This window comes from Hermetia illucens, chromosome 5, assembly GCF_905115235.1.
Source record: "Hermetia illucens chromosome 5, iHerIll2.2.curated.20191125, whole genome shotgun sequence".
NCBI classification, from domain to species: Eukaryota; Metazoa; Arthropoda; class Insecta; order Diptera; family Stratiomyidae; genus Hermetia; species Hermetia illucens.
In genome coordinates, this window is record NC_051853.1 from 33,908,615 (window position 1) to 33,928,448 (window position 19,834).

Sequence of the window (19,834 nt, forward strand, 5' to 3'; positions counted from 1 at the left end):
GTCCATATTCCAACAATGTTTCCATCGCTTGCCGCAGAGAGAAAATCTGATCTGTTGCTGATTTGCCTGGAGTGAAGCCTCTTTGGTATGGGCCAATGATGTTCTGGGCGTATGGGGCTATCCGGCCTAGCAAGATAACGGAGAATATCTTATAGATGGTACTCACCAACGTAATACCTCTATAGTTGCTGCACTGTGTGATATCTCCCTTTTTATGTATGAGACAGATAATGCCTCGTTGCCAATCGTCAGGCATTGATTCGCTGTCCCATACCTTGAGCACAAGTTGATGAACCGCTTGATTGCAGCATCCACTTCCCATTATTGGTATTACGGAGGGATGTGTTATAGATGGTTTCAGTGTTTAATCTCACCTGATTGTCAGAGGGAATTTTATGTGCTGTTTTTATTACAGCCTGGAGTACTACACCAACGAGATAGTGACTCCTATATGTTCTGATATTCATCAAGGCTGAGAGGTGGCCTTCGGTCAACAACTGGTCAATTTGCTTGAAAGTGCTCCCGTCTGGAGAGACCCACGTTTGTTTGTGGGATGCTTTCTGCGCAAACCAGGTATTTCCAACAACCACTTCGTGTAACACTGCTAATTGAATAATCCGCAGTCCGTTATTGTTTGTATTTTGATGTAAGCTATAGCCTGAATACGGACTCCATCCCTACTTGGCTGTTAAAATCCCCAAGTATGGTTTTGACCTCATACTTGGGAGAGGCTTCGAGGGTTCGTTCTACTGCCTTGTAGAAAGTATCCTTTTCCGACTCTTCCGTCTCCTCTGTAGGGACGTGAACGTTAATGAGGTTTATTTTTCTTAATTTGCATGGAGGACCAGTTGGTTCAATTTGTCCTTGCCTTCATCCTTCTACGTCTGCAGCTTTTCTTTAAGAAAGAGCTCCCAGTGGTCACCACGTAGAGGTGGAGATAGGGTTTAGTAGTATAGCTCTTTGTGTTGGTTGAGCGTGCGTTTTCCAAGTTTTATGCTCCATCGCGGGTACCAAATCACGTTCCGCACTGGGACCTATACTATCTTTTGACCACCGCCTCCATATAATACTTATGATAATAGAAATGAGCTGCTACATTTTGGGTAAAACATTTGTGACCAATTTCATGAATAAGATTTTTTCACGGCCTTTATCCACATGGCACCCGCGTTAATCTTTGTATCTATTGGGGCTTATGTTATTCAATTATGATAGAAAAACCATTTATTTATAAAGTATCTACGACAAATCCTCACATGGATGTCGTCAAAATATAATATATATTTCGTTAGTTCAGAATACTATTAACATAGTATGCTGGTCCCAAGCCCAGGTAAAGGAGGAGGGTTTGAGGCAACGTACTCTGTACTATCCTCAGTAAAACAAAAATAAAATGCTGAGATCAGGGAAAGAGATAAATAGAGTATAGTTGGAGTTATTCTACTATGCTAAATCCTACCTGATCTCTCTTGGTGACAGGCCCCGCGACAGGTCGACCAAGAAAATGCATAGAATGTCGTTACAAACATGATGATCGGATTAAGTCACAGGCCTCGGAGAAATGCTAGGGCGTTCACCTCAGTCGACGCGGCAGGACGGGGCCCGGTCCTGTCGAGAAATCGGCAAGGGTTCTTGACGCATGGACGGCGTCAGGACGTAAGCAAGTTAGTCCGCACACAACGAACAAAACAAATACGTGTCTGCACGCTAAATGTTGGTACCCTAACTGGAAAGACCGAGGAACTCGCAAGAGCCCTTCGGAAAAGATGCATTGACATCTGCGCTCTGCAAGAAACCCGATGGTCGGGTTCCAAAAGCAGCGACATTGATCGCGAACGCGGTAAAAATGGCTACAAACTTCTCTATTTTGGTAACCCACACACTCAATATGGTGTTGGCATTGCCATCCCAGAGGGTTTCCGTGATGCCATTAAAGAAGTCGAACGATTTGATGATCGGCTGATGAAGGTCACCATTATATCAGCTGATCGCACTATTCACTTCTTCACCGCGTATGCACCACAGACAGGCCGACCTGATGCCGAGAAAGATGCCTTCTGGCAACTTCTCGATGAAAAGACTTGTCACGTGCCTGCTGACGATTACATAATCATTGCCGGCGACCTTAATGGTCATGTGGGTGAAAAGGCAGACGGTAACAGGTGCCATGGGGGAAAGGGGTTCGGAGCGCGCAATGAAAGTGGCGAACGTATAATCGATTTTGCGGACACCCATGACCTTGTGAATACATGGTTCATCAAACGATTGTCTCATCTTCCCACATTTCATAGTGGGAACAATAAAACGCAAATCGACTATATTCTCATAAGACGCCAACATTTTACCACTGTCACTGATTGCAAAGTCGTTCCCTATGAGACCATCGCACCTCAACATCGGCCGTTGATTGCTGTCCTGCGAATTAAGCCACCGATAAAACGGCGTGAGGAACGCACTGGCCCGCCGCGCATTAAATGGTGGCGATTTGGTGAGAAGAAAGAAGAAACGGTCTCACTCATACGATTGCCAACCATTACGAATGTGGAAGAATCATGGAACCAAATGAAAGACACGATCCACAAAGCGGCCTCTGCAACACTCGGGGTCACCAAGCCGGGTAAGCGGTACATCAACCGAGATACTTGGCTTTGGAATGATGATGTTGAAATGAAGGTCCGTGAAAAGAAACGCCTCTACCACAAATTTCTCGACGATAAAACGCCTGCTAATTGGCAAATTTATAAGAATGCCAACCGGGAAGCAAAGAAAGCGGTCGCTGTCACCCGAGCGAACCATTTCAAAAATCTTTACGATAAACTGGACACTCGGGATGGCGAGAGAGATCTGTATCGACTTGCTAAAAGCCGTGATGAACGCACATAGGATATCGAACACTTCTGTTGTGTTAATGACAAGAACGGTACTTTGCTTACCAACCGTCGAGCCGCAACGGATAGATGGCGAGAATACTTCGAGCAGATTTCAACTGAAGAATTTGCTCACCCTCCACTTCCACAATCATTGCCGACATTTGGAGCAGTTCCACCAGTCAGCGCAACTGAAGTCGAGGAGGCAATAAAACAAATGAAATCGGGGAAAGCAACAGGACCTGATGACATCGCATCTGAGCTCTGGAAAGCGAAGAGCTGGGACCCAACACTGTGGCTCAGTGAATTCTTTAACCGGGTTATTCAGGAAGGAAGAACACCATCTGACTGGCAAGAAAGTACCACTGTTCCGATATGGAAAAAGAAAGGTAGCCCAGCAGAATGTTCAAATTACCGTCCGATCCGGTTACTTTCCCATACCATGAAGATTTTTGAACGCATTCTTGACAACCGTATTCGCGAAATGTTTAAAATAACCGGTTACTGATGGAGAAACACCGTGAGAAGCATAGCCCTCTTTACATTGCCTTTCTGGATCTAAAGCGTTTGACCGTGTACCACACGAACTCATCTGGAATGCTTTACGACAACACTTCGTGCCAGAAGAACTCGTGCGCTGGGTTCAATTACTCTACCACGATCCGAAAAGTAAAGTTCGAAGTATGGCGGGTGTATCAAAACCGCTTCGTGTCTCTGTTGGAGTTCATCAAGGAAGTGCCCTCTCACCACTCCTCTTTGTCCTTGTTATGGACACCGTCACACGGGATATCCAACGTCCAGCGCCCTACACACTGCTTTATGCAGATGATGTTTTCCTGGCATCTGATAGCAAAAATGATCTCGAGCAACTTGTTCAAAAATGGAATGATCGCCTCATGCAACACGGTCTCAGATTGAATTTAAACAAAACTGAATTTTTGACGACCGATCCCCATGAAACAGGCACAATCACTGTCAGCGGCAGTGATCTGCCCAGAACTGAGTGATTTAAATACCTCGGGTCAACGCTATCAGCCAATGGAGAGCTGCGTTATGAAATTGCTTCACGCATTAACGCAACCTGGATGAAGTGGCTTTCCACAACTGGTGTCCTTTGTAATCGACGTATCAACGAACGTCTCAAATCTAAAATTTACCGCAATGTCGTCCGTCCAGTCGCTCTCTATGGTTCTGAGTGTTGGCCGACCATAAAAGACAATGAACGGCGTCTTGCGATAATGGAGACGAGGATGCTACGTTGGACTAGTGGCGTCACACGTTTAGATCACATCCGAAATGAGGATATCCGCGATCGTTATGGGGTTGCACCGATCGTGGAAAAGTTGCGAGAGTGGCGTCTTCGATGGTATGGTCACGCAATTCGTGCAAACGAGAATTCACTTGCAAAGATTGGTCTGAACATCGAAGTCGATGGTAAACGACCAAAAGGCAGACCTAAGCAACGGTGGCTTGATACGCTGGATGGGGATTTGAAAGCCTCGAGATTGCACCCAGATCAGGCATTCGATAGAGCCAAATGACGAAGCCGATCACGACGAGCCGACCCCGCTTGTGAACGGGACAAAAGCCGAAGGAAAAGAAGAAGAAGAATACTATTTTTGAATGAGATTCCTCTGGATTAGTTCCAGAACGACTTTTCTAGGCTCAATCACAGATGGCCATTTATTGTATCCTATTCTACATGAATCGCAGACCAATCAATAGGACGATATGCGGTTTGCCCCATTGTCGTGAGCCGATGGTAAAAACTGAGTATTCAGAAGTTAGATTTACTGTAGAGCAAAGTAGGCCTGTAATTTTCTGCCCGTGTTGAAGTAATTGAACATTGATGGATTTTATCCACATATATATCCATATTCACATTTTTAATTCAATTCAGTTTTTTTGGGCCTTTTCCCTTTAATAAACGTTTTCGTTGTGTAAATTTTTTTTCATCAAATATATGGGGTATCAAATTAAAGGTCTCGATTAGTACTTTTCGAAGTCGGTCTTAGTTTTGACATTTGTTGGAAAGGTGGGGAGTGCGGGGGCTTGAAAGTGGTCATTTCTTTAAGGGGACCATTCTCAGAAACTACCCAACCGAAAAATCTGAAAAAAATCAAGAGGCTGCCACTATATGGTGCTTGGGCTCCGAAATACCTTCCATATCGATATCTGTTCAAATTAAGTTAATAATAGTATATTACTATAAGCAGTGATTTAGGCTATAATTTAGAGCATAATATTATCAAGTTTGATGAAAATCGCACTATTACTGACAAAGTTATAATACGCCAAAGCTGTTGCTTCTTTGCAAATTCCAGACTATGAATGTCAATATCACTTGAAAGTAGATACTCTCACATAATATATGCAGGTTTTCAGTTTTCAGTAATATATGCAGGTTTTCGTGCTACGTACTAAGAAATACTGAAAACCTTTCGTACCTGAAGCGTCTTGCTTGTTTAATATTTTGATTCATTCATTTTCACTTGAAATTTAACTCCTCACTCCCCCAATAATCCTTCAAAACTTATATGAGCCAATCCTCCACAACTTATTTGTCTTTCCAATGTACAATGTTCAATGTCCATTAATATGTACGTACACTCACCTTCCTTACAAATAAAAGTATCTTATTAAAAACAAACACTGCGTCGTGCCATAATAGAGATAACAAGAAAAACTCTCGTAATCAGCATCATCAACGTCGTCTCAAGCATGTTTTCAACGAATCTACGTAACATCTAGTAAGATATTAGTATTGTCCTATATCTATTGTAAAGTGTAGATATTTTTGACAGGTTGTTGGTCGAATCCGGACTAATGTCTACTCCATTATTTAGCCGATAATAAAGTCAAATGTGTTTGACCGTTAATCTTTATAGGTAAATTTAATAATCTTTCAAGTGGGATTTTAAGAAAGTTGTTTACAATTAATCCCAGTGCTAATTTCGTGAGGCATAATTTTATGTGAGTATCTTATTTGGATTTTGAACTTTTATTTCTACTGAATATTTCAGATATATTTTATTCTGCCCATCCATCACTGTTAAAGATTTAATCTTGACCAATTTACCCAAAGTGTTTAATTTAATTGTTGAATTAATTTGGTTATTGGTCACAGTTATGACCTTATTATGGAAAGGCCTCATAATTTCGAAATCCTCGTTTTTTCTTAGAGTTGAAAGAACTTTTGCTTAGGATTAAGTGAATCCTAAGTGCACTTCCACCTGATGATGGACCGCAACAATTGGGAAGTAGCTTTCTCCCACTTTTTTTGGTCTAGTCCTCGTCTTGGACAAAGCGTCTAATTTTGCCAAACTATCAATTTCATCAGACACTGCCTCCCCTCTGCCCTGAGAATAGTGTTCCCGATAGTGATTACCAGGTGTTGTTCTCTCGCTTATATACATATATCCACAAGAACGATATGAGTTTGAAGGCCTGAAACAACTAAAGCTGAACTAACTTTTGTTTTAGAATTAAGGAAGTCCTGAGTCCGTCTCCATTTGATGATGAGCCAGACCAATTAGGAAAAGACCCTTCCTTCCTTTTTGGTTCACAGACTTCTCATTTATTTAGAGGCGAATTGAAGACTGGAATGTGGGATATAATCAACAAAAACCTCAGCCCTGTACCTTCCTTGATAGTGCGCATATACCATCTGAGTAGATTGCTCCATCTTAGGACTACTGCTATTTCACTATAGTTTTAGTCCTCTTCTCAGTCCCATACAAAAAACTGTCAACATTTCTTCTTTAAAGTATATATGATTCTTTCTTTGGTAGAAACAATCCCTCAAAACTAATTTTATTTTTCAGGAAGTTTTAAACGAACGATTAGATAAGCGAGTGGACTCGATGTTACATAATGGCCTTCTTCCTGAAGTTCGCAATTTTTACGAAACTTACGTGAAATCACAAAGGTATGACCCATTTAACTCTAACTAACTTAAACACATATATTAATGCTAATTTCAACAATTTAAATTTTTTAGTGCCAACCAGTACACAAAAGGAATACTCCAAAGTATAGGTTTCAAAGAATTTGTACCATATTTGGAGAAATTCGGCGCAGATCAAGATACAATTATTGATAATTTCTTACAAAATATTGAATATAAATTACCAAGTGAGTATAAGACGTTGACCTGAGACCATTCGTGTGTATCGACAAAACAAAAGCTAACGCAAGATACTGAGTGATGGCCAAGCCCACATACATAGGTGTATTTATTCAAGATATTTCAGTAGTTGCAAAATGCTCAGCTGGGCCTACAGTAATCTCATAGGGTGGCTTTTTGCCTGCAAATTGATCCTCGTTGGTGTTCCAAATTTTTACCGAACTGAGCGTTTAACAATCCCATCGTATTACCTGTCCATCCATTTCAGTTCGGCGGTTCATCCACCCTGGCCATTGATGGTAACATGCTCCTTTCTATCTTTCCTTGCATCAAAGAATCGTTACCCATAGAACTCATCATGTTATTAACGCTTCTCTACTTTAAAGCGATATAGAATTATCACAAGTTGTGCCTTCACTATCTACATATTACATACACATATTATATTTCAAATAATTGAGTCGTAACCATTTCACTAATAACTTCTTCTGTAGCGAAATGCGGCGTTGGGGAGTGGAGTCCCCACGTACCCAAGAAAGGCGATCAGACCCGAGTCTGAAAGGGACACATTTGGATAGCTCTTTAAGAACATATGTTTCTGGAGAAGTCCTCAACGATGTGCTCTCGGTCCGGTTTGTGGTTGGCCGCCTCGTGGGAGTTCCATAGTGGTTGGGTTACGTCCATATCAAGGGCAGAGTTCCTTGAGGACTCAAGGTGTGGATTCCCGCTTTACAACTCCCTTTCCGGCCCCCTTAATTCCGGCCTCGCATCCGGCAGTATAAATGTCGAGCGTGAGCTATAAACCAATACCGTTATGTATTAGCCAGACAGTCTCATGGTGGTCCTCAAATCAATCCATGGCCGAAGAGGATAGTGGAACACACTAGGCAATCTAAACATGAGGCAACGTCAAAAGTGTTGCCTATGCCTTGGTCGAAACTATAAATCGTTCGCCCGGTGCACCAAGTCGATAGTGGAATCAAGACTCCCCAATCTTAAAACAAAATTTCTTCCACAACTAGTCATTAACATGGTCTGGAAAAAAGCATGAACATGTATTGTCTGGTACATCATGAACAGATTATCCTACAGCTTTTATATGGGGGGACACACGCTTGAACTTTTTGAATTTTCGGTGGACTTTTGTTTGGTTCGAAGTGATAATTACATACAAAGGCATTAATGGCTCGGACCGGCAAACTTAGAATAGCAACATCAAAGCCGAAACTCCATGCTAAGAATCCATACCAAAGTATTCAGTATTGGTGGGTCTGCAAAGAAATTACCTACTGGAAATTACTATTAAAAAGAAAGATTTTTAAAATCGAAATTTACTATAGACATTTGGATCGCATCGTTAGTGTTTTACATGGAAAATAAGACAAAGTCTAACCTCTCAATCAAATGTTCGCCTGGAAAGTCACAAAAAAAAACAAAGCTTAGAATACCATGCGCTAGAGTACCCACGATATTTGCTAGATCTGGAACCAGCAGAAGCCAATTGTTTCTGTCAAACAACATTTACACAAAAAAGCGTAACGATTGAGATAAATCCAAAGTAGGTAGGTAAGTATCAGTGGCCGTTTCGAGGAGCCCAATCAGCGCTGTGGTGCACCATTTTGATGCCACACCCTTCTAAGACCAGTGCCCCGTGCAAACCGCCATAATCCAGTATGAATTTGAACGCATCTGGCACAAGAGCTCTCGTGATTGAGTTTTGTTAAAGGTGACCAAATCCACCCTGACTTGGTACAGGTGGCGAGTCTTTGCCATCTAAAGTTCAAGAGCAGGGCACAGTTCCAAGAGTAGGGCACCGTATGGCCAATACGTCAGCCCATTTTATTCTCCCCAGACTGTGTAGTCTGTAGGTAATGCCCAGAGTTCTCGGAATGCTACGCCTACAATGTTACTATGGGCGTAGGGCTTCGCTGTCCAGCATTCGGACTCACGTTGTCTGACAGCACTGCACGCTACAACGTATTTAATGTGAAAGCCCAGGGGGAGGATGTGTAGGAGTAAATTGAGCCCAGGCAGGACTGCAAAGCCTCGGTAACATTTGCAGATACTGTTCTTTGAATCCTAATAACTTTCATTCTATTGTATTTTTGCTCAGCACTGCCACCATACGATAGAACCATATGTTAGGATGGGACGTACCATGGCTGTGTACATCCAGAGAACCATCCTCGGCCGGAGACCCCATTTCTTTGCAAAAGTCCTCTTGCAAACATAGAAGGCTATACAGGCCTTCTTAACTCTTAGTTTTATTTTCGATTTCCAATTTAGCTTCGGATCCAGAATTACATTTTGATTCTTTACATTGGAGGAAAGAACCTATCTTTGTGGATGTAGCAGCGGAGGTAGAATTTGGATACTCTTGTCTTGGTGGTGAATAGGACCAGCCCCGTTTGGCAGGCTTTATGCCAAGTCCGCATCTTGCGCCCCACAGGCATATCTTTCCAAACGCTCCTTCCCTGATTTCATTCATAACGAACATCCCTGAAACCAATGTCACTAATTCGTCGGCATATGCCACCACGCTCCTGTCCAGTATGGGTATAATTTTGTCCATCACTTTGAACCAGAGCGCCGAAGAGATGAAGTGGCTTCCCCTCCAGATCAAACTGAATTATCCTAGTTCTTAGCATGGATATTAGCCAATGTATAAAATACCCTCCAATCCTATTCTTGTTGACGGTAGGCAAGATGAGACTTGGCGAAGGGCGTTCTTCCCAGAATCATCCTTAAGTGGATGTGCAGGACGTCCTTTGAAACCTTCAATACGAAAGAAGTGAGGCTGTTTGGTCGAAAGTTCTTTTCGGATTCATGACGGCGCCTTCAGTATAAAAATCGCATGCCTCTCCAAGAATTTGGTACGTATCCCAAAGATGTGCCATTATGCCATCTGGTCTCAGAGATTTATATGCGGAAAAGCTATTTATAGCCCAGCCGATTTTATCCTCACGTTGTGAGATATACGACCGGCGATGCATATTGCTTGAAGGATGCTCTGATTCACCGTCTGATTCTGATTCACACGTTGCAAAGCAAATGTGTCTGAACCAGCAGAAGGCCCTATCCGGCGGCCTTCCGAATTTTGAAGGAAGGATGGGCTCCTATATTCCTTGGACAGAATGTTACTGGCTCTCATAAATTCGCTGGTGCTTTCAATGTTCTGACAATAGTTTAACCAGAACCGCCTCTGAGTATTCTCGATTGCCGATTTGTATTTTTTCAGGCAGTTCTTATTTGGCTGCCAATATTTGTGCCTGTAGTAGATATTGCAGACCCCCGTGCTCAGCTTCGACAGGGCTACACTGATTTTCATTCCACCATGTTGGCATTGTCTTTTTGTTCTATTTATTAAGGCACGAGATTTTGAAGACGGTTTCGAATGTCGTTTTCAGAGCCCCCAACCGTCGTCTATCGCGGCAATCTTACCAATTTATGCGCCGGAAATTTTCTTCTTGATAACTGGATCTTCCTGGTTGGAGACCTATTCAGCGAGATCTAGACTGAAAAACATTCAACTGTGATCTGAGAGGATCAGTTTTCTACCATAAGAATCTCATTGTCGGTTAGTAGGGTAATATTAAGGATCTCCTTCTTGTTACACACCGATAGATTTGTCCGAATAATAAAATCAAACAACGACTCACCTCTTTCGTTGATTTACGATATTAGTATTTTTTTGCCGCAATTGGTCGTGAGCCATATAATCTGAGGAAATATACATACACCTTCTCCGCTCCCACCTGCTACAGTTTGATCATGGTTAGGTCACTAGAACTCAGGTCCGGGCACCGAAAATCGTGCATACTCTTCCTAGTGACAATATATGTTCTAGATCTGCTCCGATTAGTATCTCTTGTGATGTGGAATAAATTGTGATATTTGCTTTGTAGCCCTTTAATGGGTCGGCTTCCTCCGATCCAGGACGTCTATATTAGCGTGACGTCGATGTCTTCCTCCAAGAGGAAATAAATTAGCTGAGGCAAGGGAATTTCAAAAGCTATAGGTTAATCTGCGCTACCCTCAGACTGATATGCTTGCGTAGCAGGTTCAACAGCTCCTGTTGAGGTTGGTATGCATTGATCATTATCTCCTCCAACAGCTAGGTTGCGACGTCGGCTTCCACCTTTGCGTTTCTGAGTTTAAACTGCATTTTATAATCTGCCTTTTTCAGTGCCTCCAGGCACTTTTCATTTGTACGAAGTAGATAAGGTTGGCTGTTCGCCTGCGATTACTCCTCCTTGATAACTTCTCAGTCCTGGAGTTTTGAAGGTGCAAGGATAAGAAGTACGAACCGAGAAAGTGCCTGGAGAATCGGTCCTCGCATGATATAACGTGGAACCCGCAAGCTATCTAAGAAGAATTGAAGAAGGATGTGAATCTCCCTTGTTTCCTTTTGCCATCCAGAAGACCATCTTCGACAAGTTGGCCTCAATACTGATCTACACCTCCGGCGCTTGCTTGCCACTAGCAAAATTATCGCCACACGTAATTGACTCCTGATCACGTGTATGAAGGGTTTTGCAATTCGTGCCTTGTCGGCCGGTGCTGCTTATTTGTTTGGATAGGTTGCTTGGCATCTGAAACTTTCAACACTCTGCCCGACTGTGAGATCAGTTGCGTTTGAATGCGATGGGCTTCGCACTCTGCACGTTTTCCAGGCATTTTTTATTATATTCTTCGAAAATTGTCTGGTATTTAGCGAGGTCCTTTTCATCCCGCTCGTCGACTACACCGAGCTCCTCAGTCTGTGCAATCTTGCTCAGAATATGTATGGCCTTCCAGTACTCTATTGGTACTCTTAAGCAAACTCCAGTGGACCTTCACTTCTTTGCTAGTTTCCGGTGATCGGCATTCTTGTCAGTCCTTGCTTTTGTGTGACCACTCGCCACACCCACGTCGACAGAAGTACCTTCCAAGCTGGCAATCAATAGTACATCGACCTCGTGTCCGGAGGTCCCAGCGACGATTGTCATACTCTCGACAACTATCGTCTCATAACCGGATGCCAGCAGTTCGTCCTCCATCCGCGCTTGACATTGCCATCTCTCCTTCTTCTATCATCAGTTTTTTTATTTTTTGTTAAATTGGAATCAAGTTCTTGCTCGCTTGGGTAAACCAAAAAAAATCTACCATGCCTGACCCTGCGCCCAGGGTAAGTGTCTTATTTGAAACTGAAGGTTCCCAAACTATCTAGAGTTCAAATACTAAAGACCAAGCTCCCCATTGGCCACACAGCCTTCGACATATGCTGTTCCACCTTGGTTTAGGGTCCTGCCAGCACCTTTTCAGTGCAGGGTGGATGATCTCCAGGCTGTTGTTTCGGCTCATTCCTTCACCAGATTCGCTTGCTCCTAACAGATAACCAACACACTAATAAATACTTGTCAGTTGGATGAGCCAATTCTCAGCCCGGCTCTACACGCTCTTAGCACCTCCGAAGATGGCTTCCAGCGGCCAACGCAAGGAGGTTGTGTGAGGACTTCCTGATTTTTGTAGCCTTAACCTGAAGCATAATCAAACCAGGTGAGCTAATCTCCATTAACAAATTCACATTCCTAACTTCTCTGTGTATTTCTTTGTAAACCTACCTACATGGAATATCGGATCTAACATATAACTTTAGGTAGATACAACCCCTCTTATTGTTGTTCTTTTGGTTGTTTGAATTAAGCATTGAAAGTTTCACTGTAATAGTTAGTAAACCGAAAATCCGATAGATTTCAGGATCAATTTTTATAGACACCTATAGCATGAATTTCATCTCCTCATACCCTCGAAATTCCTTCAAAAATATTAACCATTCATACCTAGTCTAATTAAAGACGCTGAATGAATTTTTGAATCAATTGTTCGTTTATTATTGTTACATGATTTCATTTTGCTGTGGCTATTGTTATCATCGTGGTCCGAACTCTTCCCATCTTTGGCATTCAGAAGAGCCAATTGCTTCGGAGCCTGAGGGCTTGGATCTATTGCGGAAATGTCTGGACGAACTAAAGCTAGTAACGAGACGTTATTCAAAAAAACAAATTAAATGGATACAAAATCGATTCCTGGGGAGTCATGATCGGCAAGTGCCCCCTCTCTACTCGCTCGATACATCGGACGTTAGCCAATGGATGGCTAATGTCTACTCACCGGCCGTCGATATAATCGAATCATATATCAATGAACGGCAACCGAAAACTACTCCAATGGAATCAGTTCAACATCCGGGTTCGGGACTAAATGAAGAGGTTGGTATGCATTGAAAGATACATTTGAATTTCTAAGGCTTACCTACTTGTGAGTCCACGGTTGGTATTTGTACCACCTTCAATGAAAGGTACAACTCCTGTAAATTGCTCTATTTTTTCACCGGTGAATGTGTGAATGACATGAGTGAAGTGACCTCAGCACTTGATCTGCTTTCCAGTTTCTAAATTTAGATGATCAATTATATGGACCCATGACGTAGCAACTTCCAACTGATACTCGTGTTTGAACAGAAACTAATCAGTAAAACAATGTCTAGTACCGGCCAAGCATCTTCAGAATTCTCATTATCACTTCTTATTCTTGCGAGCATGAGTGCGTATTATTCTACCAACGTATCTTTACATTAAAGCAAAAAAAGTAAAAAATGAGTATTAACCGCTCAGGTTCAGTTCATTCACACATTTACCTGGCGATTTTTTTATTTATTCTTTTCTTTTTTGATATTTAATTTTTTCTTCGCACGCAGGTACTCAACTTCTGTGAAATATGCAAGAGGCATTTTGTTGGCGAATTTCAGTGGAAATTACATTTAGCGTCGAACAAACACAAACGTGCTAAGGACGGGCTGAGAAAACGAGTGAAACGGCTTGGGGGTGGAACAATAGGCGGCCGAGGGGATGTTGATGGCAGTAGTGCTAAGAAATAAATACACATACTTTTTGTTTTTCTTTTATTGTTTACAATATTATTCAGCATTTTCTTGCTTTTATTGTCGATAGAGATCGACAAAAACAGTCGATATATTACAAGGAGAATAGACGAGGTGATTTACAATGTTGTCTGGATTTCCTTTGATACAATCATCAATATATGAATGGAATGTACAAATATTTACTATAGTTCTCCTGCCTCTTGGAATTCTCACCTTTATATTTACCCTCTTTTAACGTGTATAATTTTAAGTGTATAAGTAACTCAAGTTTTCTTTGAACAAGTTTTCTTTCCATTCAAACGTGTATAACGTTAAAGATAGTTTCTTTTTACTCTAGAAATATTTTTAATGATTACGTATAATTCAATAAATATATATATTCAATATATGTATAATATATGTGCAGGTAAAATGAAATCATTGGCATGATTTAACTTTTTCTTCTACTTTATTGTCGCAGAAATTATTGTTTTTTAGTATATTTTTAATAAGATTTTTACGATAATTACTCTAACTAGAACTACATTTAGGATGGATTGTTTCAACGTAAAGACAAAGCTTTTGATAAAAATTTTTTAGCTCGGTCGGAGCCAAACTAAATGTAGTATAATATGCTGATATCCGATTAGAATCACAAGAATAAAAAAAAATAAAGTACGTGTTGAAATTTTCCCAATTGATATCCGCATCCCAATTCACATGGGAGCTTTGATATTAGCAGTCTAACGTGGAATCTAACCAACGTGACACATCCTAATCCAGTCAGTCGAGAAGTTTGTTAAGTCATGGGCGTTTTGCTGAGAGTTGTTTCAAGCCTCTTGTCCCATATTTCGTTCCTTTGTGGAACCATTGCGTGGTTTCCCCTTACAGTAGCTGAACAAACATAAATTTCTAAGGCATAAGCCTGAAGTGAATCCCCGAAGAATGAAGTCGACCAAGCACCTTCGCCGCATGAATATTGAACAAATTGAAGATCGAAACCTTAATGGATTCGGTGCAGAAGGTTTTGTGCTGTTTTTATGTCGAGAACTTTAAGTGCCCGACTGCACAGAAAAAACATGACTTTAACTTACTACAGAACTAATCGTTATAGTACCATTTGGACGAAACTTTTCAGTATCCGAGCATAGTATATAAATTCCAGCAAATTTTTTCAACTCTAGAATGAATTTGAAGCGGATTCTGACGAACGTAACTCCGGAAAAAATATGTGTTATGTCAACTTAAATCGCAGTAATTACAATTAGTTAGGTTGATTGATAGCAGATGGCTCTAATATCAGTAAGAAGACCTATCAAAGAGGGCAAAGTAGTTCTCTAGCAAAGTTCCCGCATAACTTCCTGGAATGTTCCGCAGGGGAGAAGAAGTCACATGAGAGAAAGTCACAATATATGTAATAAGTACTTAGCACTTTTCAAAGTCATCATTTTTTTGGCAAATTTTTTTCATTTTTGACGCTTCAGGTAATAAAGGGTTTTTGTGTATTTCTTAGTATGTAGCACGTAATATAGGCATATATTATGTGGGAGTATCTACTTTCGAGTGATATTGACATTCATAGTTTTGAATTTGCAAAGAAGTAATCACTTTGACGTATTATAACTTTGTTAGTAACAGCGCGATTTCCACCAAAGTTGGTAAGATACTATTATTAACTTCCTTTAAACAGACAGTGGCGGCCTCCTGATTTTTTTCAGATTCTTCGGTTGGGTAGTTTCTGAGAATGGCCCCCTTAAATGGTCACTTTCAACCCCCCGCACTCCTCACCTTTCCAACAAATGTCAAAACTAAGACCGGCTTCGGAAAATACTAGCCGAGACCTTTAATTTTGATACCTCATATGACTATATTTGATGAAAAAACAAATTTACACCCCTCTTTGCATGTTTGGGAACCCCTCCTTAAATTCTACGTAAAAGGATGTAACTCACTGTATGCGTGAGCGTTCACAGTTCCCACCTTCCCACCAAAATTGGTATCAATCGCTATAACGTCTCCGAGAAAAATGCGTGTCACGAGCAGACAGCCAGGTAAACCATTGGGTGACCCCTCCTCATATCGACCGATATTTTTGGTGAATACCATTGGTAAAATATTTGAACGAGTATTATACAACAGACTGCTCGCTGTTGCGGAAAAGGAAGGAGGCCTATCCGCCAAGCAATTCGGGTTTCGTGAGGGGAGATCAACCGTCGATGCAATCAACATGGTGGCTTGCCTGACTCGCGCTGCAATGCAAGATGACAAATGCTGCGCAGTGGTGACACTCGATGTAAAAAATGCATATCTGTCTTAGGTCCCTTACTGTGGTTAATTATGTACAATGACGTGACAACTATTGGCTTTGCGGACGATATCGGGGTAACAATAGTTCCAAAACGCTTAGACGAGATCAAAATCTACACAAATGAAGCGATATGGGAGATCAATTACTGGTTGAAAAAGTCCCGTCTCTTACTTGCTGAACATAAAACGGAACTAGTGCTAATCAGCAAAAGAAGGAAAGACACGACCGTGAACATTAAAGTTGGTGAAAAAACAATTTACTCCCAAGAGTCGCTTAAATATTTGGGAGTAATGATTGACAAAAAGCTCAACTTTAAAAAACACATTGAGTGCGCTGCAACTAAAGAGTCTTCCATCGCGGTAACAATCTCAAGGATACTACCAAACATTGGTGTACCAAAACAAGGTCGACGTCGTCTTATTTCAAGGGTAGTTAATTCCGTGCTACTCTACGCAGCTCCAGTTTGGGCAACCGTTTTGGAAAGCAAATCAAACTGCGGAAAACTAGGAATGGTATATCGACTAAATGCACTCCAGGTATGCAGTGCTTATCGAACAACATCAGGAGAAGCAGCATATGAACTGGCAGGGACAATCCTCATAGGCATCTTGACGAATGAAGGTCGGCGTCTCTACGACAAAATGTATGCAATCGGGGAGTCTATTGTACTTCGACAGCAACTAGCACGGCAGGAATACATCGCAAAATGGCAAAAGAGATGGAACGAGGCACAAACTGGCCGTTGGACCTACCGTATCATTCCACACATTCAAAGATGGATTGAAAGGAGCCACGGGGAACTAAGTTACGAGCTAACACAGTTTTTGAGTGGAAATGGAGATTATCGGGCTTATCTACATCGATTTGGACACGACGAGCCACCATGCTGCCCAAAATGTAGTAACGTGGTTGAAAATGCGGAGCATGTTGTATTTGAGTGGCCAAGGTTTACAGCACACCGAACTAGGCTTGAGGCGATCGCAGACAGGCGCTTAACACCTGAAAATATAAAATCAACGGAGGCTTAGAATCAAGTGGTAGTTGAGCATCAAGGACACTATTAGAAAACGATGAAGTTTCTTTTTGTTCGATGAGGAACACCACGTTCGTATTCCTCAACGCACCGTTAATCATACAATCAAGGTGTATCTTTTGGGCTGCTTCTCATCAAAAGGCTATGGCCCTTTGCTTTTTTTTTACCTTCAATCGGAGTACTTCCAAGAGGGATGAAATTTATAAGAAAACATATGCGTGAATTTATCTCAAAAAACAAGGACTGGATCATTCAGGAGAATAATGACCCCAAATATTGCAGTCGGCTCTGAACAGACTGGAAACGCGAAGATGACGACATCGGCCTGGATTAGCCTGCAAATTCGATTCAAAATGTTTGGGTTTACATTAAGCGGAAGCTTCGAGAAAAACGTGTATTATCTTTGAAGGAGTTTTGAGGAATACTTCGGTGCATTGAATATGCTGAAAATTTGGTAGAAAGTCTGCCTCGGTGATACCAAGCGATTAAAAAAGCTCGAGGAGATTGGACTGCTTTGTATTTTGTTTGGTGAACAAATTTTGTATATCGCGAACATCATTTCTGCCAACGATAGCCCCCAACTTGATGTTGTTCGACGTGTTAACATAGTTCAGCTCTTACTGTTTTGTTCAAAACCTGAAACCGTAGATATCTTAACACAAACATCAAGTTAAGACAGTTAATGTTAATTTTTTCCTGCTTTACTATGTTAGTATCGTAAATTAATAAGACTGACTAGGCTGACCGTGACCTATATACATGGACAAATAAAAGAAGCAGAATCACATCCACGCCATCAACAACGGTCTAAGACAACCGTATGCCCTGTCATGCATCCTGTTTAACCAGGCGATTGAACTGATAAAAAAGCTTATGTACACACCCAATAATAACAACCCTGTTTTAGCAGGAAAACAAGATGAACTTTAAGTACTAGTTCAACGAGACATTTTCTCAATAAAAGACAATAAAGTTCGAAATTGAATAAGGTTTGAAATAGAGATCAAAATGCCAAGACGTATTCTTTTCATATCGACCTGTCTTCTAGACACCACCAAAAATGCAAAAGAGGGTGTTATACAATAAACTGGTCCGATTCATCGACAAAACCGGCCGCTTACCGAATCTAGAATATGGATTTCATTGAGCTGGATCTACTGTCGAGGGAAATAACTCCAAATGGGTAGCATTTCGTCAAGTACTGATCTGAATGACATTGAACTGAATTGACACTAAATTAAGGGTACTTTGACAAAATTTGTTGACTCCAGTTACTTAGTTCGGTTAGTTGATAATTAACCCTCGAAGAGATTGTTATGATGGTTCCATTTTGATCATTTTATGAATCGTATATTCTGACCTAATAGTGGTTGTAATGACGAAAAAGATTCGCAGTAGATAATACTAGCAGCGCAATGTGACCGCGTAAATGCCAGTCAGGTACGCCAGGTGGTTACTGGCGCGTAGCCAAAAATACCATGTAGAATGCGTTCTGCGCATGTCCTTTTTGCATTGGTGAATTGGTGTGTCGATGACGTGTAGACGGTTTTCCTGAATATGCGATTGAACAATGACGTACATGTGCGATGCCTTTCTTCTACCATACAAATTGAAGCAATAAACAAGGAAACAAATCTCCTGTACGTAGTCTTCGTAAGCTAGTGACCCTTCAATGCCACAAATTTTGTACGTTTCTAGCATTTTTTTGATTCCATAATTGAAAATGTATCATTGGGATCCATTTATCAATCTAAATTCCACTGATACTTCATGTAAGTACGATTTTGAATCTAGGAAAACTACGACGGCGGAAATCTAGAAAGAACATGGAAATAACTCCACTTACTTCAGCCTTGGTGACATTTCAGAACTAGTACGATACTATATACATTCGGAATTCTCCACTGAACAGACTAGCAGTTTCTTTACTGAAAGCTATCTCAGCACTCCTGCCTAACCTCATTGATCACAACCAATCCTCACCAATGTTCGATCGCGCGGCACCAATGTAGCAGTCCCGAGGCTTTATATTTACAAGGACAAATATTTCATGCCCGAAGGACCAAAGTAACCTCCTGCTATTTATCAGATCAGGAGGGCATCATTTGCATAATTTACAATTTGCACCCCTAAAGGATGTGCGAAGTTGTAAAATCGGATAGAGAAAACTAGCCAACTCCACGCTTCCCCTTTTCCATTGTTAATCCCGATTACGTAAGCATTCCAACTATACTGAAAGTGCTTTACTTAGATTTGACGATTTGAAGGATACACTTTCTATAAGACCGCCAGAAAACAAACTTTGAGAGTCGTTTGCTGCAATATTAGAATGGAGCCCTGCTCGACATTACCCTGATTTTCTGATAAGCTAACTCAACCTTAATATTCCTGAAAATGTCTAACTCATTCTATGATTCTAATGGGCTACCCACAATAACATAAATATCTTAACATTTGTATGTACATGTTTATAATTTGGAAACCTGCATTTCTCTTTTCGTACGATATCGTAACTTTTTAACCCACACTCGTTACGTTTCATCATATTATTTCATCTCATTGCATAAACGCAAAATGATTGCTTAGATAAACTGGC

General features: G+C 41.2%; 1 protein-coding gene across 1 annotated transcript in view; it reads left to right on the plus strand.

Moving 5' to 3' along the window:
• The window catches only part of LOC119658005 (tRNA dimethylallyltransferase), a 280,134-nt gene extending 265,832 nt beyond the window's left edge, over positions 1-14,302 (plus strand). Inside the window, exons 6-9 of the mRNA XM_038065226.1 lie at positions 6,692-6,795; positions 6,868-7,001; positions 12,943-13,244; positions 13,733-14,302. Coding sequence (XP_037921154.1) covers positions 6,692-6,795; positions 6,868-7,001; positions 12,943-13,244; positions 13,733-13,912 — 720 coding nt within the window. The 3' untranslated portion in view covers positions 13,913-14,302. The remainder of the gene's footprint in view (positions 1-6,691; positions 6,796-6,867; positions 7,002-12,942; positions 13,245-13,732) is intronic.
• Positions 14,303-19,834: the final 5,532 nt, after the last annotated feature.